Genomic DNA, 22,726 nt, shown 5'->3' on the forward strand with positions numbered 1-22,726 from the left:
TGACCTATCAGCTGACACCACCATTATGAAATGCAAGGCTCAATTGGCCAGGTACGGCCAGCCCGACCAAGTCATTACGGACACGTGTCTGCAATTTGCTTGCACTTGTTCTCAAAGTTTGCTCGGGAGTGGGGTTTCGAGCACGTTACTTTGCTCCAAGGTACCCTAAAGCTAACGCCAAAGCAGAATCACCGGTGAAAATTGTTAAAAGCCTTTGCAGACGAGCGATCCATGCGGGTAACGACCCATGGAAATCGATTTGCTCTGGAGAAACACGCCGACTATGGGCATGGACACCAGCTCCACACAGCTGCTGATGGCCAGCAGGCTGTGAAAACCACCCCTCCCGGTGACTGACGCACTGCTCCAACCATGTGTAGTTATGGATGGCCCTGATAAGCAGCATTTTAAAAGGCAAATCGCAAATCAATCATTTGATAAAACGGCCAGAGACCTTCCCGAGCTGAACGTGGGACAAAGCATAAGAATGAAGCCTCTTCTGTGAGACAGAACCGGCATATGGAGACGGGGAACTTGCCTCCAACAGGTAGCCCCACGCTCCTATTTGGTAGATGTGGACGGATCTCTGTACCGGCGCAACCGAGTGGACCTCAGGCCTGCCGAGTCTACGCTAACAGAAAAGTTTCAGGCTAACACAGAGCCTAGCAAGACACCTCGCCAAGATGCGCCAACCAAGGCCGAAGCGGAGGACCAGCCGGAGCATCCACCTGAAACCGACAGCGCACCCATCTCACAGGCAGGGAAGAAGAGGCAGACTGAGAATGTATCTGACATCTCGCACTTCACGCGCAGTGGCAGACGCATTCAGCTGCTGAAAACACTCGACCTCCGAATATTTACTTAATGTGGTTATGTTTGTTCACTTTATTGAAATGTTCAAATTTCAAAGTTTTTTCTGTGTAAATAACTAATACCAGAGAAAATGTGCTGGACTACAAAGTCGGAAGGAGGGAGATGTTAAGGGGTTATGCTGCCACCTAGTGGCAGACACTATATAAACCGATTGGGAGGCCTGTTGGCAGTTGACTGTAATGCACAGTTAAAATAAAGCAGACAGAGTTCGCTTGTGGAAAACGGCTCCGCATGGTCTGTACACACAAACAGTGTGTAGACATCGGACTGTCTGACTGTGCAGTGTGGAGGCGGTCAAGACGGGGGATCGGCAGAAAGGAGTTTGTGCTGCAGAGTCTCACGAGTGATGGGTGAGCCCGGGAGACAGAAGGAGGTGGGCTGAGATCACGTGACGAGAGACCCAGCATTTGTAACCTCTATTTTAACAGATTTATTTCTTATGGATTTTATACCCACCTTTCACTGATTTTAAGGATTTATTTGTGTATTTTTTGAGAACACTGCACATGTGGACACTTTTGATTTTACTTTTGACTGTTTTTCAACAAAAGCACTTGAGCACTTTCCGCCATCCCCTGACTTTAATGAGATTTGTCCGCTCATCTCGGTCATAACTATCGTTGGTGTTGGTTCAACAGACTCCTTGTCATTGTGTCCCCCTAATTGTCCCCTCTTTCTCATTAGCTGTTTCTCTCACCACTTCACCATCCAATAGCTCATGCGTGGTGAGCATACTGGCACAAGAAAAGCTGGTTGAAGTGATGGTTGAAGTTGCTCGCAACTCACTGTGTAAAAGAGCTTTGAGTAGTGAGAAAAGCACAATAAAAATATAAAGAATTATTATTATTATTATTATTATTATTATTATTATTATTATTATTCAAGTGCAACTTGTCAGAGTTGATAACACCCTGCGCAAGAAAGCAGCCATTTCCAACATCTGATGCCCTAATATTTGCTTCAGTCACTCAAGAAATAAAGACAAAGTATAAAAATGTCAAAGGAATGTGGCATTTAATAAGCTGGGATGAAATATAAGTGATCAGCGTGGACCTCAGCGTTATCATCTGCAGTGCACCACCTGTTGGAATGTACTTCATGTATTAATAAAATGCTGATCTTTGTGGTGACATTACAGTTTCAGAACATGCTAACTGATAAATAACAGACGTATTCAGTCCATGGTCACAGATTTGAAATCAAAAACAGATGAACTTTGAAGTCTCAATGCCACGGCTGTCCTCAACAGTCCACTCAGAAGTGACTGACAGTTCTTTCCACCAATCAACTTTCTTCGTTTTCAGTTGGTACCTGACTTTTCTGTGATGTCCTTTCTGTTTTTGTCCACATTACCTCTGCCACTGAGCGTATTTCATCGATGTCACCTCTTCATTTTGTGGTTTTCACATTTATATTTTTATGCCTTCTTGCATTTCATGGCCAATGAACCCTTTTTAGATAAGTCCTTGTAAGAGTCAAGCTTTACTTACAATTTGAGAACATCAGTTAAATGAAATGTAAAGAGTGTGGCCAAAAAATGAAACATAATCTTACAAAATACAGAAAGTCCGAGCAGAGTGAACCAACGGCGAGTAGTGAGGGGATCAAATTTGACCTTCAGTGGTGGGGGTACAGAAGGGGCCACTTCTGCTTTTTGGAGTTTTCTGTCAAGTAAATGAAGCTGAAGCTTTGTGTAGCTGACACTCTCTCAAGCAGAGCTTTCTAATCGTCAGTCCTGCTGTTGGAGTTTATTGAGCTCCTGTGGCCTCCAGCTTGTAGTCTCGACGTGAAGAAATGTCTTGGGAATCGATATGAAGAAGGAGCTGAACTCAAACTGAAACCTGAACAAACACATTCAGAGTATAGAGCATCCTTCACACACCAGCTGTTTCCTTAGGAGGCATTAGCTATCCGGAAATGTGTTCTTTTGACACTGCGGCATGTTAAACAACTGAAAAATATAGAAATATGACAGAAAAGGCGATATCCCTCCCATTGTGATTACGGCGGTACAGACATTACATGAGAGACAAAGATATACTTTAGCTTACTTTACTGACGGTTTTACGCGGTTACAGACGGGAAGCTTTTGACAGACTCTATCATGGTGTGGGAGTCTTGATCTACGCAGTCTGCCATCTTTCATCACCACGATGAAAGGGTTTTCCGGACGGATGACATAATCTTCTGCCCGACAGCTTCAAATGGTTTGACTGCTTGTTCCATGTATTTATACTGTCTTCTCCACGTGCAGGCCTCTCTGGTCTCCAAACAAGGACAGTAAACACAAACCCCACCTCCAACAAGAATAGTACAATGCTCACACTGTAGTTTGTCCCATTCTCCAACCTGCTAGGCTAATGGTCTCTAAATGCAGCCTAGTCCCTGTGTACCATACTTGGTCTGCCTGTATGAATAAATCCGTAAGTGTGCATAGAGACAGTGGCATTAAATTTCATGTTACAACAAACTGATTATAACACCACCCCAGGATCTACTGACATGGAGCAAAGGAACATCCGTTTTTATTTATTTATTTTATTTTTATTTTTAGGTTAATTTATCAAATTATCAGCTGGGTCAGAAGAGATCCTTGTGTGTTTCTCCTTTGTCTTCCATTTTCTCTTATATGTCAGAAAATAAAATCAGTTCATATCATTTTCATTGTGTTGTGCATTTATTATGGTGTCCCATTTTTCATAACATTATCATTATTATTATTATTTTAAATAATATTTCTTCTATACATTAATTGATATTCTTCACAACTGTGGTCATTGTGCTAAGCCTAACATGCTGTTGTGACTCCCTCTTCAGGTCTTAAACATTTCTCTTTGAACCCTGAAGGTTTCATTTTATTTGTATTTCGATCTTCTTAAATTCTCACTTTTAGACTCACCCTTGACACACAGCTGATGAATGTGTTTGGTTTGTAAAGACTCATCATTTATAAATGACTAGCAGACCTCGTGCGCTTCGCTGCAGTCGCTGTATTTGGAATAATTATATATCTACATGCGACTTATAGAGCTTTTATAGAACATTTTTGGTTTGTCCTCCTGGAGCCAAAATATATACATTTTCTCTGTGAGTAATTCGTGAACATGCTACATAAAAAATAGAAACGGCAACGGCAACACCGCCGGGAACAACAGCAAAAAACAACAGTAAATGAGATAAAGTAAAAGTCTACGAAACACTAAAGTACAAAAACGAAGTAGAAAATAACAGTAAACCGCAAAACCGCCGGGAACACCGGCACACCGCGAGTACTAAACACAAAGAAACACTAAATAGAAACACTAAAGGAAAAAATACTATTCAGTAAGTACTGCGTCTAGTAAACAGTACATCAGTAAAGAAGAGAAGACTAAACACTAAGGAGAAAGAACGGCAAGACCGTGTCAGCTGCAGAGTTAAGCTCGGAGCGAAATGAAGTGAATGAAATGACGTAAATGGGAGGGGAGATGATCACGTGACTCCCTCACCCTCCCTCCACAAACACACAAACACAGTCTCTTGGATCCCAACTCTCCTTTATATGTATAGATAACCTAAATTAGTGTAAAAGTCTTATAAAGCCCCTCTACATTAGTCTGTCATGTCACGGCTCTCTTTTTAGTCTCCTGTCCTCCTCGACTGTCCCTCCCCAGTATCTGATTGGACAGCACTGGCTGGCAGCTGACATCACTAAATGACTTCTTCATTATCAGGGTTAAGAACGGCTGTCTGCACTCAGCCCAGGCATCAGCCATCAGATGACATCCCAGAGACCGTACAAGTTCATTGCTCCTCAGATAAGTCCCCATCTCCAAAGTTCCGAAACAAAAATATTCCCCTCGTTGTCAGTGGCACCTCCTGGTAGTTGGCACTGCACTGTAGATTTGATTTGACTTCTCCATTTTTTATTATTACATTGAACTTTTTCAGTTGTGCTCTGTGATTGAAGTTGTTATCACCACACAGTACTGTTGGTACCTCATTCTGTTGTCTGGTGTTTGTATTGTTCACCATTTTATATCACAGCACTGGTGTAGAGATGATCAGTTCCGGAATGGCTGATGTCCTGGCAGTACAGTGTCTGAGTCCTTCATGAAATCTTATGAGTTGCTGATGATGGCTGATACAGGAGGACCACTTTCAACATCCAGAATAGGAAAGAGGCTCACCACAAGTAAGGCAGTCATTTATGACTTTGAAGGCCACTGCTGTGTGAAAAGCATTAATCACATTTAGGACAACAATGAGAATTATTCTTGCACCTAGAATTTGTTGAAGAAGATTCTTCCTGTTTGTGAAATATGTGTTGTATTCCAGTGTGAATTGTGGTCGAAATGTAACATCTAATTAAAAAAAGAAACATCCTCTAACAGTACAATTCAATAATCAGACAGGAGAAGAGCTGTTCATTGTATCTTTTAATTACTCCTCAGCAAAATGTCTTAAGGGTTCATTCTTCAAAAGCAGTCTCTCACAGCCTGGGCAGAATGATCAGAATAACTAAGAACAGAGGTTCCTTTTACAAACTGTTGAATTTGCATGCAGTGTCAATCAATGTAAACATACTACCTTGGTTGGTTTGTTGGTTTACACCCAAATGATTTATATAAAATAAAAGTCAGTTGTATTATATTCTTGCTCTTCTTAAACCTTTGAGTCGCACCACCACCCTTGAAATATTTGTGCAGATAACAATTGTCCATTCTCGTTGCTTATATTACATCTGCTGATGTCGTAGTTATCCTTCAGTACATGTTGTATATCACATCCACCTTTCTTCTGGTACATTATTTATTTACTTGACCATCTCAATACTTTTCCTAAACCAGATCTTATATTTCAGTGTACATTTTGTTGTTCACTTGACCTTTCACTATTTGTTTTCCCACATTTATTAACTCTTTATTGCAATATCTTTAAGATGAATGCTATGTTACCGTAAAATTATTCTTCCACAGAATTCATATGTGGCTCTGAGGTCACCTTACATCTAGGATCTTTTTGCCACTTTCAGTGTTTTCTCCACTATTCTTATGTACATATTAACTATTTTCAACTACAGTCCTTTATCTTCATTCAGAAGATTTTTCTTCAGGATCCAATGGAAAGATCATTTGTCATTTCTGGGACAAGCTTTACTCCAATATGTCTTTACAAAATATGTGTCTCTACAAAAATTTCTTCTGGAAGAGTACCCTCTACCACATTCAGAAGAGGTGTACTGCATCTCTCCAGTGTGGATCTTTCTGTGGAAGCAAAGTGCGTTTGGACATGAGAATCGTTTGCCACACTCTGGACAGCAATAAGGTTTTTCTCCAGCATGAATTCTCATGTGATCTTGCTGTGCTGTCTGAGAAAAGTTTGCCACAATCAGGACAGCTTTGTTTCTAACCAGAATTAATTATTTTATGATTGTGAAGAGAATTGTTATATGAGAATCGCATTCCACATTCAGTACAACTGTAAGTCTTCTCTCCAGTATAACTTTTTGTATGCTTATACAGAAAATTAAGGAGTGAGAATTGTTTGCCACATTCCAAGCAAAGTTGAGGTTTCTCTCCGGTGTGACATCTGATGAGACTCTTTATGGTGCTATGTTGTGAGAACTGCTTATCACATTCAGGACAACAATAAGGTTTATCTCCAGTATGAGTTCTGATGTGGCACTGAAGTGTCCTTAAATATAAGAATAGTTTCTCACATTCACAACAGAAATGAGATTTTTCTTCAGTATGCATTTTGGCATGAGGATAAAGACCTTTCTGGTTTGTATAACATTTGCCACATTCAGAGCATACATACTGCATTTTTGCTTTAGTGTGAGTTGGGGTGTTTACTTGAAAAGAGCGAATGTTTAAAACCTTTTACCACATTGAGAACAGCAATATGGCTTCTCTCCGGTAACAATTTCTGTGTGCCTTTAATAACTGCATTTGTTAGAAAATTGTTCAGCACATTCTGGACAGCAATAAGGTTTTTTATCCTGTGTGAATTTTTATGTGCCTCTGAAGATGGCTTCTACTTAAGAATGACTTACCACATTCTGAACAACAATGAGGTTTTTCTCCGGTGTGGATTCTTCTGTGCCTCTGAAGATGGCTTCTACTTAAGAATGACTTCCCACATTCTGAACAACAATGAGGTTTTTCTCCTGTGTGGATTCTTCTGTGCCTCTGAAGACTGCTTCTGCAAAAGAATGACTTGCCACATTCTGGACAACAGTGAGGTTTTTCTCCTGTGTGGATTCTTATGTGTCTCTGAAGACAGCTTCTCCTTAAAAATGACTTACCACATTCTGGACAGCAATGAGGTTTTTCTCCAGTGTGGATTCTTCTGTGGTTCTGAAGATTGCTTCTCTTTAAGAACGACTTACCACATTCATTACAACAATATGTTGTATCTCCAGTGTGAATCTTCATATGCTTATTAAGATAACTTTTGTATGTAAATTGTTTTCCACATTCCAAACAACATTTTTTTCCAGTGTGAATTTTGATTTCTTTCTCCACTTGCTGTCCATCAGTTTCAATGGCTTCTGTCTGTGTTACTCCAGTAGCAGGGAGAGAACTGTACTGCAAAAAGGCTGCTGCCTGGTTCTCTGATCCTCTTGCTGATTTCTTCATACTTTTCTCTTTGTATTGAGGAGAGGGCTGACCAAATGAAGGTGGAGAGAAGCTGTCATTCTTCTGTAAATCTGAAATAAAACAAACATTTTAACTATTATTATAATTATTATTTTCCTGACACATTTATCCAAGGCGATTTACAACATTTGAGACATAATTGGATACATTTCTCTTGTTTTTCCAACTGGAGCACAGGCAGGTCACACGACTAGCTCAAGGTCACATGGTGTCAATAGCTGAATTTGAACCTGCTACTTCAGAGTTTGACATTCAAATTTCTAACCACTACCCGGCCTTTTAAAATAAATGAAACAGTATAAGTAAAGTGGTGGCACACTGGTTGGAGTTTTTTCCTCACACTGAAGTGGCATTTATGGTCTGGCCTCTCTGTGCGTTGTCTTTACATGTTCTGCTGCTGTCTGTTTAATTTCTCCACCTTTCGCTCACATGTGAAAGACAGGCCTGACCTGATCAATCGATCACAAATCAAAATTAGCCAAATTTTCACTCCAAATGACTTGACCGATGATCAGCAAATTAGTTGATCTTAACATCTGATCTTGAATGATAAAAAGCATGCAAGACAAAGTTCCAACATTACCAAAATACAGAAACACGTCATCGCCAGTCTAACATTTTTATTGCCTTCCAACAAGAGATTACAAATTTGTGGTTTGTAATATATGTGCAAAAAGAAGTCAGTGATGGAGGATTCTCTGCTAACACTTTCAACATTACAAACCTTATTCAGCATCTGAGAAGTCAACACAAAAGGGACTGGTGTGAAGAACGAGCTGTTCAAAGGCTGAGGTGACCAGCAAGCTCAGTCTAACTCAGTCACCTACTCTTACTCGGCCTCCAAAGATGGCAGCACTTAGAAAACTCGACCTTATAATACTGACAGCAAGAATGCCAAAGACTTACTGTGGCAGCAAAAACAGTGGAATTCGTAAGCCTGGACAACCAGACGCTTTCAGTTCTGGAAGATGTCACCTTCTGGATCATTTAGACCCACGATTCCATCTGCTAGTGAGTGTTTGTTGACTGATTTATTTGTATAATTAATTAACCAGGCATTAGCTATGTTGACTAAAATCCCTTTGATTAGCCTTTCAGTGAATGTGTAGGTAGACGGGAGGAAAGGGAAGCAGAGTTTTACTGAGCTGGTACATAAATATAAATCTTATCAAGTGGATGTCGAATAGTTAGAAATTATAATCAGCCCTCTTATTGGCTTGTTGGGTAGAATGGTATAATTCTAGTTATTAGACATAAATAAAATAATACTAATTATGCATAATAAGCATCGACTGTGAATAGTCACTATACAGTTATGAAAACTCTAACAGATATTATCATCATAAGGATTTTACCCCAAATTAAACAATGGTATAAGGACACATATTTCACAGATGATTGCAAATCACAAACACAAACTGCTTAGTGCTGGTGTCTCAACCACACAGACGCACTCGGAGTGACAGACAACAGCCGAGAGATCCAAAGAAACTCCCCGCCAACAGAACTGCAGAATTCATGAAGAAATTGTCAATAAAGATAAAAACGATATTTGAGTCAGCAGTATCAGAGGTGAATCTTTATCTCTGTGAACCTCATACCACAAGAGATGCTGGGCCACTGGCTATCAGGAGGACCAATAAAAGTCGTCGTCCTACCTGTGCCCTCCTTATACGAATGGGGACAGCGAGGGTCTGTTCAGTACGGCAGCACACGTCGTGGATGACAGGAGGACCAGACTGTCCTCAGAACATTCAGAGATGCTTATATTCTTAGATAAGAACCTGAAGAGGTCACTAAGAGTGTCTCGCTTTCTTCTTGTCGTGGTGACGGCTACTTATATCTAACTGAACATTGTATTTGATTAGAAATGTGGAGTATGATTAAGACATGCTTTTTGTTTTGTTCAGCTTGTTTTTGTTCCATTATGTGTGCATTATGGGTAAACGTTCTGTGTGTATGCTGTATGCAGTAGCACTTTATTATGGAATGTGAAGTTTATGAATGGCTAAAAATGCATTTTTCATAAAAAAAATCAAAAACACAGTATTATTATTATTGATATCAGCAGATAATAATTGAATGGAATAGGTGATCAAAATCAGCTCTAAAGACTCCGATCAGAGCCTTTTATTATTAAAAAAAGAAAGACTATTATTATTATTTTAGTGTGGCACGGTGGTGCAGTGGGTAGTGCTGGTGACTTGCCGTTAGGAGACCTGGGTTCACTTCCCGGGTCCTCCCTGCGTGGAGTTTGCATGTTCTCCCCGTGTCTGCGTGGGTTTCCTCCCACAGTCCAAACTCATGCAGGTTAAGTGCATTGGCAATTCTAAATTGTGCCTAGTGTGTGGTGTCTTGTGGTGGGCTGGCGTCCGGAGTTTATTTCATGCCTTGCGCCCTGTATTGGCTAGGATTGGCTCCAGTAGACCCCCACGACCCTGTAGTTAGGATGTAGAGGATTGGATAATGGATGGATGGTATTATTATTATTGATATCAGAAGATCCTAATGGAATGGAATGGGTGATCAATATCAGCTCTAAAGACTACGATCAGACCCTCTCTACCAAAAAATGTGTCAGAATTTGGGTTTTCTGTTCTTATGTGTAATGTATGTGATGATATTTACATACTCTAGAACCTAATCTGGCCTACAAATATACAAATATATCTGCTTGTGTTAAGGGGCACGGTGTTTAGCACAGCTGCTTTATTGTTCAGGGATCAAATCCTGCCCACAGTTGTTCTATATTGGGACTGCTAATGGGGTTTCTGGTCATTCTGGTTCTTCCTTTCATCCCCAAAAACATGCAGATGAAGTGGAGTGGTGACTCCAAACTGACCCGATGTGACTGTGGGAGACAGAAGAGCCCAAATATCATCTCCAAGTGAAGACTTCACACCACGGCAAACTTGTCCAGGCCATGCTGCCCCAGCAAGTTCAGGCTGAGAGCAGAACACAAGATGCTACAAGAAGACCCTGAGACCCCCGAATGTCATCATGGCTCGTACAGGTAGCTCTTGTCACTGGTAACGTTAAAGTGCATAAGATTACCATTAGAAAGATGAGGCACATATTATTACTCTTATTTAGTGCACAGGGCTGAGGATTTTATTCTTACTTATTTATTTATTTTTGTGGACATTTCTGCCTTTACTGCCAAACAATTTAAGAAATATACAAGTATTTAAAAAAATATGACTTTTGATATTTTCATTGAACGTCATGCACTGTTGGCCTAACATACATCACAGCTTCAGTCAAAGCCTCATGATGTTCAAGTCATGCGCTCAACACTTTAGATTTTTCCTTATTCACCCAAGTTATTCTATTTCATCATTTATTAGGTAACCTGTTGTTTATCATGCACCCAAGCAGGTGGTCTTTATCCAAGTTCAATTAACCGTGTTTTCCACTCTCATTTCAATATTCTAAAAACATCAAAAGCACCCACCGTTAGAATTTATAAATGCTTTCTATCTTTTATATTTAATCACATTACTCACTTATTCCAACACTCCCAGTTGACTCTTCTCCTTCTCTCCCATTTTCCTCGGTGATTTTCTCTTTAGACTCTGATAACTCTGATTTCAGCTCTACAGAATTCTTCTGCGTAGCCAGTCGTCCCATATTAGTGGACCAAGGCTGTAAACTGAATGGAGATTCTTCACAGGCCTCTTTCTTGACAATATCTTCAGTTTCATGTTTTTGAAGTTCAAAACCAATTGAGAAGTCATTCAGATTCTCAGCTTTAATGGCAGCAGTCATCCACTTGCACCCCTCCTCCTCTTTAAAAACTGAAATTCTTTCTTCATGATCCTCCACTTTCACACACACATCCTCTGGTGTGAGCCGCTCACAGTCCTCTTTTTTAATGTCCACAGTTCTTTCATCCATGCCATCTTCTTTGGCAGAGGCCATGCTCTGTGGGAAACTCTTCTCTCTCTTTAAGTGTCTGCCATTCTCTTCCCAGATTAACTTCTCACATGGACAGCCCCGAGCTGGAGGTCATTAGACACTTCAGTGTATGGCCATGTGAAATGGTAAAGAACTGTGAAAATAAAAATGTAGAATTAACTTCATAAAGTAAGTAAAAATAATGAACACATTTCAGGGTCACAGTGCCCTCCATGAGGCTTAGTTCAAAGACACATTTGTCTTGATTTTCTTCATTAAAGGGGATTTGCATACATTTCAGTGCCACCATGTAGATATGACAACACTTTATTTACAAGGCACCATCATGTTTGGACACAGCAATGGCAGGTCTATTAAAGCTGTCATATTTAGGGCTTTGTTGGCGATAGACTGACATGAACGTCAAACAGGAGTACGGGGTCTTCACATCATTGACACGTTCACACATTTCAGTGCAGGAAGTGTTGTAAACACAAAGAGACCATCAGAAATTGTGAAACAATTCATTCATTCATTGCCAGATAAGAGTACATGGAGCTCCTCAGAAACTAATTGGTGATAATGGTGGGGAATCAGAGAGATGGCAGAGAATATTAACATTGAAACAAAGACCACCACTTCATACGGTCCCTGGGGTAATGGACAACCTGAGACACACAATCAGACACTCACAGAAATTATACAGAAAGTGACAAAGAATACTGGATGTGACTGGTGAGTTCCAGATTAGCACCACGGGGCACTAATGGTAAAAAATACAATGCACAATGCTTATATGTACAGCTCATATCAGCCGGTGTTTGCTCGAAATCCAAATCTTCCTTGTGTTCTTGCGGGCAGACCACCCGCCCTAGAAGGCAACACTAGGAGTGTGTCAGTGGAGCACATATTCTAGCGCTGCACACTCCAAGAAGAGCATTTACTGAAGCTGAGTGTTCAGACCGAATACGAAGAGCACTCCAGAGACAGGTTAATTCTGAAAATGATAAATCTGAGACAAAGTGGACGACAAAAGAGTGGACTGTGCAGAATGGAAGGGGACCTGCAGATGTCACTGGACAGGGTGGAGTTGTGAAATGTGTCAGACGTGGAGGTGTTCTTGTAAGTGCCCACAATTCTAGACTACGTAAAGTCAATGGTAAAGGTGACAATCGACATACCACCAACAGTGAGAGAGATGAAGAGAGAGATTTATCTAACATTATATCATATAATGAAGACACTGGAGATGAGAAGGAGACTCTAAACTCTTCAGTCCCAGTAGATGATGTCGATGCTGAAGTTCAGCAAACTCATAGGTTAAGACGGAGTCATTGTGTTTTTAAAAAAGGGGCAAACTGTGAGATATGTGGACAGAGATGGTGGCATACAGATAAAGAATTAGATTGGGCTGGCAAAGCAGAAATTGGCATAATTTAGAGTTTACTGATCCTGACAGCACTGCTGACACAGAAGGGTCTGTTGACACATCAAGTGTGGATAATCTGCAAGTTGAACCAGAAACTAATGAACTGTAAGTATGGGACTTGTGTGTGGAAATAACGGAGATATCAGCTGAGTCAACAAAGCAGGAGGAGATAAGCAGCTGGAAAAGAAATGGAGAATTTGAGGAGGTGGAAAACCACAAGATGGATATGCCCTTTAAAAAGAGACTTCAGCAGGAATCGTTCCTAAAGACCACCTAGTGGCACGAGGGTCTGAGGGGCAAAATAGGAGTGGGCTCAACAGGGATTCACCAACATGGGCATCAGAATCTGCTCACCAAGGTCTCCGAGGTGGCACTGCCACTTTAAACAATGAGGACAGACAGTTGAGCTCCAGCCCATAATAGTCAAGTCGCGGCTCTGCTGAGCTCTGTAGCTTTCACATTTTGTATTTTGATGCTTCATGTGGTCCAACACAAACAGCCCAATTGGCTTGAGTCCTGTTCTTCATTTAACACGGCCATCTCTAGTAAGCCAAAGTATCAAAGTGTACAGAAATACTTAAAGTAGTTGTAAAGGATAAAAAACATTAAATAAAACAATACCGTTTTAAATATCACACAAATGTACTCGTAATGCAATGCCAGCTGTAGATTTTACTGTATCCCTCCAGCATCACTAGCTTGTGTAATGTTTGTATTTTTTATTTCCTATTAAACAAATCAAAGTCTGCCTGTTACAGTGTATGTTTGTGAAGGTTGAAAGAGGTGGTTATCTTGCAGAGGTGCCACAGATAAAAGCTTCTCCATCTTAAAATGCTTTCTACTTTGGTTCCATGTTCTGAGTGAGTGAAGCACAATTGGGTTATTACTATATTGCCGATAGCTTGCATTTATTGGGGAACAGAGCAGGGAATATAAAGAAGTACTGCAGGATTTTACTTCTATTGTGGACCAGGCCTGTGTATGTTTATCTATTTGTGTCCAGGTTTTTATAGATTGTATGTTTGCTGCCCAGTAATAAAAACTGAAAGTTGGGTAGAGCCATGCCACCTTCTGCCTTAGGTCTTTGTAGGGTCACTCTTTGGATACGTGGATGTTTTGCGTTCCAAATAAATGAGGTTATTATTGAATCTAATTGCTTAAAAAATTATTTGTTGATGTATATTGGAATGTTTTGAAATAAAAAAAAGGATCTTAGGAAGAATATTCATCTTAACAGTGTTAATTCTTCCATCTAGAGTAAGACAAAGGGTTGACCATTTATGCAAGTCTTCCTTAATTTTTCCATGCAGACGGCAAAATTTTGTTGATAAAGAGCTTTAGGTTTACTCGTGAAGTTTACCCCGAGGTATTTAAACTGATAAAAGGTCGAGTGTATAATATTATATTATATGCGTGAGAATTCACTGGAAAGAGTACAATTTTATTCAGATTAATTCTGAGACCAGAGATCTTTTGAAATTCTGTGAGTGCTGTTAAGACTGCAGGCACAGAAATTTGTGGGTCTGATATATACAGTACCATATCATCTGCATATAATGAAATTTTCTGTTCCAGTCCTTCTCTGATAATCCGCTTTATCTCATCAGCATTTCGACAATGTATTGGCAGTGGTTCAATGGTGACTGCAAACAACAGCGGTGACAAAGGGCATCCTTGTCTGGTACCTCTTTCTAGTTTAAAGTAGTCTGAACAAATGTTGTTGATACAAATTGAAGTTTCTGGACTGGTACACAGTAGTTTGATCATGCAGAAATGTTCGGGTCAAACCCAAATTTCTCCAATGTAGTAAAAAGTTATTTCCATTCAATCATGTCAAATGCTTTTTCTGCATCCAATAATAATAATATTTCTGGGGTGTTTGACTTAGTTGGTGAGTATATTACATTAAACAGGCGTCGAACGTTTGAGGATAAGTGTTGACCCATGATAAATCCAGTTTGATCTTGTGATATTACCAAGGGGAGCACTTTCTCCATCCTTCTAGCTATAATTTTTGAGAATATCTTAATGTTGTTATTCAAAAGTGGAATTGGTCTATATGATGCACATTGTAATAAGTCCTTATTTTGTTTAAGAAAAATGGTGATTAATGCTTGGCGAAAAGTTTGAGGAAGAGTTTGACAGGGTAGCCATCAGGGCCTGCTGCTTTCCCGCCTTAATATGACTTTATAGCATCTAGTAATTCTGATAACGCCAGAGGTTTATCGAGTTCCTCCTCACTAAAAGTGTCCATTTGTGGTATCTGTAATGTATCCAGAAATACATTAGATTGTGTATTGTCTTCTTTAAACTCAGTAGAATATAAGGATTTACAGTAATTTTTAAATGTGTGCATTATATTTTTGTAGTCGATGATTTTGTCTCCGTTCGTGTTGGTGATTACTGGGATTGCGTTGCGGATTTCTTGCTTGTGAATTTGTTGAGCTAAAAGTTTATTAGCTTTCTCTCCGTGTTCATAGTAATGATGTCTGGATTTATAAATTAGTTGTTCAGTTTCTTTAGTTGTCAAGAGGTTTAGTTCTGAATGCAGAGCCTGCCTTTTCCTATGTAGAGCCTCGCTTGGAACCCTGGCATGTTCTTCATCTATTCTAGTAATTTCGCTTTTTAGCTCTGCTACTTTCTTGGTTTCTAATTTATTTCTGTGGGAAAGATATGAGATAATCTGTCCTTCTAACATTGTTATACCATGGAAGACGCAAAGAGTGTCTGATTTAAAGAGAACATGCCGTAGAGCTAAGCATAAATGAAGGAAGACTAAACTAACTATCCACTATGAAATATTAAAAGTTAAAACAGAATACATTAACACTGTCCGTCTTGAGAGGCGCTGCCATTTCTCTAAGATTATAAATAACAATGCTAGTAATCCCAGAGTCTTATTCTCGAAGATTGATCGTCTGCTAAACCAGGTAACTCAAAGGAATGCCTCCTAAGTACTTCCAGTGAAACCTGTGAGGCTATCGCTGTATTTTTCAATCAAAAAATTAATGATATTAGAAATAACATAGTATATCTCTCCAACACAAAGGATCCTCCGAAACCCCAGTACTCCTGTATAAACAAATTAAACTCTTTCACGAGGATAGATTTACCTGATTTACATAAAATAATTTCTCAACTGAAACCCTCCACCTGCGTCCTTGATCTAATACCAAGTTTTTTCAAAGAAGTATCAGGCGTGCAAATTGATAATATTCTTGACATAGTTAATTCGTCATTAGATACGGGGGTTTTCCCAGACTGTCTTAAGACTGCTGTACTTAAACCCCTACTTAAGAAAAATAATCTTGACCCCTCCGCTTTGAAAATTTTAGACCCATCTCTAACCCGCCTTTCTTAAGTAAAATTCTAGAGAAGGCAGTCATTATGCAGTTAAATGACCACCTAAATAAACCTGCTATTCTTGATAAATTTCAGTCAGGTTTTAGAACAAATCACAGCACAGAAACTGCACTTGTTAAAGTAGTAAATGACGTACGGGTAAATGCAGACAGAGGCCATTTATCTGTTCTCATCCTCTTAGATCTGAGTGCCGCATTTGACACCATTGATCACAATATTCTTAGAAATCGCCTTAGTCAATGGGTGGGCCTCTCTGGCAGTGTCTTAAATTGGTTTGAATCCTACCTGGCAGGGAGAAAATTCTTTGTTAGTTGTGGTAATTACAACTCAAAGACACATGATATCCAATATGGTGTTCCACAAGGCTCTATCCTGGGTCCGCTGCTCTTCTCAATCTACATGCTTCCGTTAGGTCAGATTATCTCAGGGCACAACGTGAGCTACCACAGCTATGCTGATGACACACAGCTGTACTTATCAATAGCACCTGATGACCCGACTCTCGATTCACTAACACAATGTCTTACTGTATTTCTGAATGGATGAATAGTAACTTTCTCAAGCTAAATAAAGAGAAAACTGAAATCTTAGTGATTGGCAATAATGGATACAATGAGGCTATTAGAAATAAACTCGATACATTAGGATTAAAAGTCAAGACGGAGGTAAAAAGCTTAAGGGTAACTGTTGACTGTAATCTGAACTTTAAATTGTATATTCATCAGATCACTGGGACAGCATTTTTCACTTAAGAAACATAGCAAAAGTTAGACCTCTTATATCATTGAAAGATGCTGAGAAATTAGTTCACGCGTTTGTTTTCAGTCGACTAGATTACTGTAACGCACTCCTCTCAGGACTACCCAAAAAAGACATAAATCACTTGCAACGAGTGCAGAATGCAGCTGCTAGAATCCTAACCAGGAAAAGGAAATCCGAACACATTTCTCCAGTTTTGATGTCACTGCACTGGTTACCTGTGTCATTCAGAATTGACTTTAAAATTCTTCTTATGGTTTATAAAGCCCTAAATAATCTCGCTCCATCTTATATATCGGAATGTCTGACACCTTATATTCCAAATCATAACCTCAGATCCTCAAATGAGTGTCTCCTTAGAATTCCAATTGCAAAACTTAAAAGAGGTGAGGCGGCCTTCTGCTGTTATGCACCTAAAATCTGAAATAGCCTTGTCATTAGGAATTCTCCAGGCTGATACAGTGGAGCACTTTAAAACACTGCTGAAAACACATTACTTTAACATGGCCTTCTCATAACATCAGTGTAATTTAATCCTGATACTCTGTATATCCAATTCATTATAATAACTATTGATGGTGGCCCTAAAATCTGTACTAATCCCTACTCTCTCTTCTGTTTCTTTTTCCGGTGTCCTGCCATAGATTAAAAGCCAGACGTCTGCATGACCATCATCATCAAGTTCATCCGTGAGAACCCTAAATACAAAGAGGACTGTTTCATTATTGTTAGGTAGAATGCCCAAAGGGGACTGGGCGGTCTCGTGGCCTGGAACCCCTGCAGATTTTATATTTTTTTCTCCAGCCGTCTGGATTTTTTTTTTTTCTGTCCTCCCTGGCCATCGGACCTTACGCTTTTTCTATGTTAACTAATGTTGTCTTATTTTAATTTCTTGTTTTGTCTTTTATTTTTCTTCATTATGTAAAGCACTTTGAGTTACTTTTTTGCATGAAAATGTGCTATCTAAATAAATGTTGTGGTTGTTGTTGTCCTCTTAAGAAGGCCTTAAGAGTTTCTCAGAGGATTTCTGCAGGAATACTCTTGAGGATGTATTTGTCTCTAGGAAGAAACTGATTTGTTTGGATATAAATTCTGTACAATTCTCGTCTGCTAATAAAAGCGGGTTGAGACGTCATCTGTGAAATGAGTGTGTGGAGCATAGTAGTGACTTTAGCTCCAAGATCAGAGGTGCATTGTCAGAAATAACAATAGCATCGTATTTGCAAGATTTAATCGTAGGCAAGAAATTGTTATCTATAAAGAAATAATCAATTCTTGAGTAGCAATGATGTACTGGTGAGTAGAAAGGATATGTTCTTGAGTTTGGGATTAAAAACCTCCAGGCGTCTGATAAGTTGTGATCAGTTGTAAACTTTGTAATTATCTTTGCAGTGTTAGATGTCGTCCCTCCCTGTTATAGAAGTCCTATCTAAGAGAGGATTTAAAACACAATTAAAAGTCCCCGGCCATTATAATTTTATGAATGTTCACATTGGGAACAGATGCAAATAAATTTTGTATAAATTCCTTATCATCGACATTAGGTGCATAAACATTTATCAAAATCATTTTACAGTTAGATAAGTCTCCCATGACCATCAAATATCCCCCTTCAGGATCCAAAACTACATCTGATGCTACAAATGGTACTGTTCTATGTATGAGAATTCCCACACCTCTAGTTTTCTTTGTAAAACTAGAATGGAACATTTGGCCAGTCCAGTCTTTTTGCAGCCGGAACTGATCCTTGCTTAGTAAGTGGGTCTCCTGTAAAAATACTAATTTAGCTTTTAAACCTGTTAGGTAAAAGAGTACTTTCTTTCTTTTTAATTTGTGATTCAGGCCTTTAACATTCCAGCTCACAAAGTTAACTGTCCCATCATGGAGACACTGATTCTGAATTTTTGATGTCATTTTGTACTCTTAACTGGAAGTGAGACAGCTTTAACCTTAATTTCCTATTTCCCCAATAGTTATTGCCATGCAGCCTATTGTTACATTGGTAGTTGTAATTATAAAGATTGTGAGGATAGATTAGGTATAGATATAGCCTGCTCTCTTTCTCTTCCCCCCTTATTCCCCCCCACCCTCCCATTTTGCCTCCCCACACGAGGCTAGACCCCACTTCACACAGTCCCGGTCCTCTGACATACTCAGAGACAGATCACGTCCAAAGCAAAACAAGCCCCCCACGCAGCGGCATTTTAGGAGTAAAAAACAGAGATATCTATTACCAATATAGTCAAAATACTATATGCCTAAAATATAATCATTAACAAACTATGAACTTAAAATATATATAATCTTCATCAATCTTAATGTATTAAGATAATAAACCCGGATAATAAACCCGGGGAATGATGTTAGAAAGTGGTCCAGAATAAGCATAATAAGTCTTAATGCAATAATAACAACAATAACAATAAACCAAGAGTATGATTTTAAATAGTCTACTTTAGGGTAGAGAAAAAATAATTAAATAAGATTAAAAAAATAAATAAATAAATAAAATTTAAAAAACTGAAATAAAAAAAAGAAATTAAGCACAAACATCTGTAACTGTAATTAAAACATAAGCAGATCGTGTCCGAGTAATAAAGAGGATATATAATTATAAAAACCCCTATCTTAACAAATAGATCAAATAGTAGGTTATTTATCCCTGCCATGTCATAACAGGCTACGACTCACTATTGTGTTTCAGAATAGTGTCAGGATCAGCTTTCTTAATTCCTTTTCTGCTTCTTCTTTGCTGGCTAAGACATAGAATTGACCTTGCAATTCCACTTTCAGTTTGGCAGGATACAAGAGGCTGTATTTGACGCTGGCTTGCCGTAACCGCTGTTTGATGTTATAGAAGGCTGCACGTTCAGTAGATGTTGCTGGAGAGAAATCAGGGAAGATACGAATGTGGTTATTTCCATATATAATCTGTTGCTTGTGTCTCTATCTTAAATAATAATCTCTCGAAGCGAATAATAAAAGATCTAGGTCTAATGGTATTTGATTTGCATGTGCGATAAGACGCTGCTATCTCAGAAACTGCCTTAAAGTCTTCAATTATTTTAGAAAATAGTTCAGCTGCGAATTTCACTGGGTTTGGACTTTCTCGATTCTCAGGTAGGCCTTTGATTCTAAAATTATTCCTTCTGCTTCCATCTTCCAAAGTAGCAAGTCTGTCTCCAAGTTTTTTGCTTGTTTCGCTGTGTAAAGAGTTGTGCTCTTTTGTGTTTATCTTTGTGCATAGTCAAGCCCTTCATTATGGCTCAAAAAAAAAACGATCTGCTACTGCTTCAGGGGCCGTGCCCAAGCGTAAACGGAAGATGTTAACGATTGCTGAAAAGGTAAACGTTTTGGATTTGTTGAAGGCTACGATTCTTTTTATTTAAAAAGTAGGAAAGGAATATAAGATCTACAGCCACAGTGTCCTTTTAACCAGGGTGCAAAACAAGTTGTAAGTGGATGTAATAAGGCAGTACTCTGGATGGAATCTGCTTTAGGGATTTGGATTGAAGACTGCCAGAAGAAGAACAACGGCAGTGCTACACAATCGCCTGAAGTGGCTCCTTTAAGGGCTGTAACGCTCTCCTTTGTTGTGCAGTAAAATAAAACTCATTGTTATCGGACAAGTCATCGTGTCATTGTTGGTGAGTAACCATAATTAATTTTCTACTTACAGTGCTTAGTACATGTACGTACGTTTAGTGTCACTGTACACACATTTACTGTATACTATTTTTGTTGCATTGTACGTATTTATTGCTGGTGGCCTGTCTATCGTAATGGCTGTAACATGTGATATCGGAGACACTCAATATCTTTAAAATAATATTTAGGTTTTACTGTATATAAACAGTGTGTTTATATACATAATTTCAATGAATCTTACCTAATATCTAAGAGAATACAAAGGGATTATGCTGTATAACTCTGCGGGGAATATTTATAAACAGTGTGGGAGAGTTTATAAGGGCTTAAAATTATAAAAATAACCATAAAAACATATAGTTTCTACTTCGCGGATTTTCACCTATCGCGGGGGGTCTGGAACGCAACCCCCGCGACCGAGGAGGGATTACTGTATATTAATTGCCTTATATAGAACTGCTCTAGTTTTTGTAACTTATTATTATAAACGATGGGCCATCAAAAGAAAATAAAAATACTAATAAGAATACTATTTATATAGCGCCCTTCCTATGCCCAAAATACAGAAAGAACAACAGGACCGATATAACATTGGCTACAAATAATATCTTCACTAAATAAAGATAAAGACAAGATATACAAAACATTCAAATAGAATAAAAGAAAATAATTCAGACTAAAATACAACATATAATACTACCAAAAGTCTTGAACAAATTACATAAATTGTGATAAAAATTCAAACCCTGGGTACCTGAACAGACAGATGAGGTAAACTGAAAGAAGGGGCCAACTGTCAGGTCTGTTTAATGTCCTTCTAAACTAATGAATGGAGTCAGCTGATCTCATTAATTTCAGGAGGTCAGTCCACAGTCAGGGCGCCATATACAGCTGAAGACCCTGCTGTCACCCACAGAGTGCAGATTATTGAGGGGCACAGAATGAGAGGACCTTAGTGGGCAGGTCAATCACAGAATTTGATATTCAGTCCTGTAAGACACAGGGAGCAGTGAAGGTGCAGCAGGATGGCTGTGATGTGCTCGCTGTTGGTGGTCCAACAAGAACATTTATTTCTATAGCACATTTTCATAAAAACAATGGAGCTCAAAGTGCTTTACATGATGAAGAAATAGAAAAAAGACAAAATAAATAAGAATTAAAATTAGGGAACACTAGTTAACAGAATTTAAGAATTTAATTCCGATGGCCAGGGAGGACAGAAAAAACTAAAACAAAAACAAAAAAACTCCAGATGGTTGGAGAAAAAAATAAAATCTGCAGGGGGTCCAAGGCCACGAGACCACCAAGCCCCCTCTAGGCATTCTACCCAACATTAATGACCTCAATCCGTCTCATTGTATTCAGGGCTGTCATGGAAAAATTTGATGATGACGGTCAGGTCTTCTGGCCTTTAATCCGTCATGTTCGTGTCAGGACTCTTGAAGTCGAGTTTGGAATCAGCTGGAGCTGTGATACAAGGTTATATTATTATAAAATTAAGATACCTTAAGTATTATATTATAAACCAGTACCGGCATACTGCACGATAGTGTGCAGTGAGTACAGTTGACTTGAGCATTCCTAGTTTTCATCCTCTTTCTCTGTCTCTGTTTGGCATTCGTTTGCTCAGAGGTTGATGCGCTTGCTGCTTCCTAGCAGCTCTTCTGTTCTCCACCCTAGCAGACCGCTGCTTCTCTTCTTTCATCTGCATCTTTTCGCGTTAAACTGATTAAGCTTGTTTTTGTGTTGCAATTGCTTAGTATGTTTTCTTTAATTTTTCACTTAAGCTGAAAGTCTTCAATCTGCGTCAAGAATGATTAGCGAAGGTGGTAGGGAATGAGAACTGCGCCCATACGCATGCACCGCACGGCCGCCCTGCTCCGTGCTTCCGAGAGTTGATTCGACAATAAAATAAAATAAAAAGAGTAATAAAAATCATCACCCCGAAAGTGGATAGTAGACATCACGTAGTATATGTGTACCAAATTTCAAGTCAATGGGTGAAACGGTTTGCGAGCTACAGGTGATTTAAAATCCTGGACAGACAAACGAACAGCCACGGTAGCGTATTATATAAGAAGATTAAGGCATGACTGTTTCCCTGGACATGACA

At 39.1% G+C, this 22,726-nt stretch overlaps 1 protein-coding gene across 1 annotated transcript in view; it reads right to left on the minus strand.

Moving 5' to 3' along the window:
• Positions 1-6,475: 6,475 nt before the first annotated feature.
• Positions 6,476-22,726, minus strand: part of LOC120528375 (zinc finger protein with KRAB and SCAN domains 1-like) — a 28,111-nt gene continuing 11,860 nt past the window's right edge. The window contains exons 2-3 of the mRNA XM_039752530.1: positions 11,024-11,568; positions 6,476-7,567 (exon numbers count right to left, since the gene is read on the minus strand). Coding sequence (XP_039608464.1) covers positions 6,852-7,567; positions 11,024-11,438 — 1,131 coding nt within the window. The 5' untranslated portion in view covers positions 11,439-11,568 and the 3' untranslated portion in view covers positions 6,476-6,851. The remainder of the gene's footprint in view (positions 7,568-11,023; positions 11,569-22,726) is intronic.

The sequence above is a fragment of the Polypterus senegalus genome, chromosome 4, assembly GCF_016835505.1.
Source record: "Polypterus senegalus isolate Bchr_013 chromosome 4, ASM1683550v1, whole genome shotgun sequence".
Classification (NCBI taxonomy): Eukaryota; Metazoa; Chordata; class Cladistia; order Polypteriformes; family Polypteridae; genus Polypterus; species Polypterus senegalus.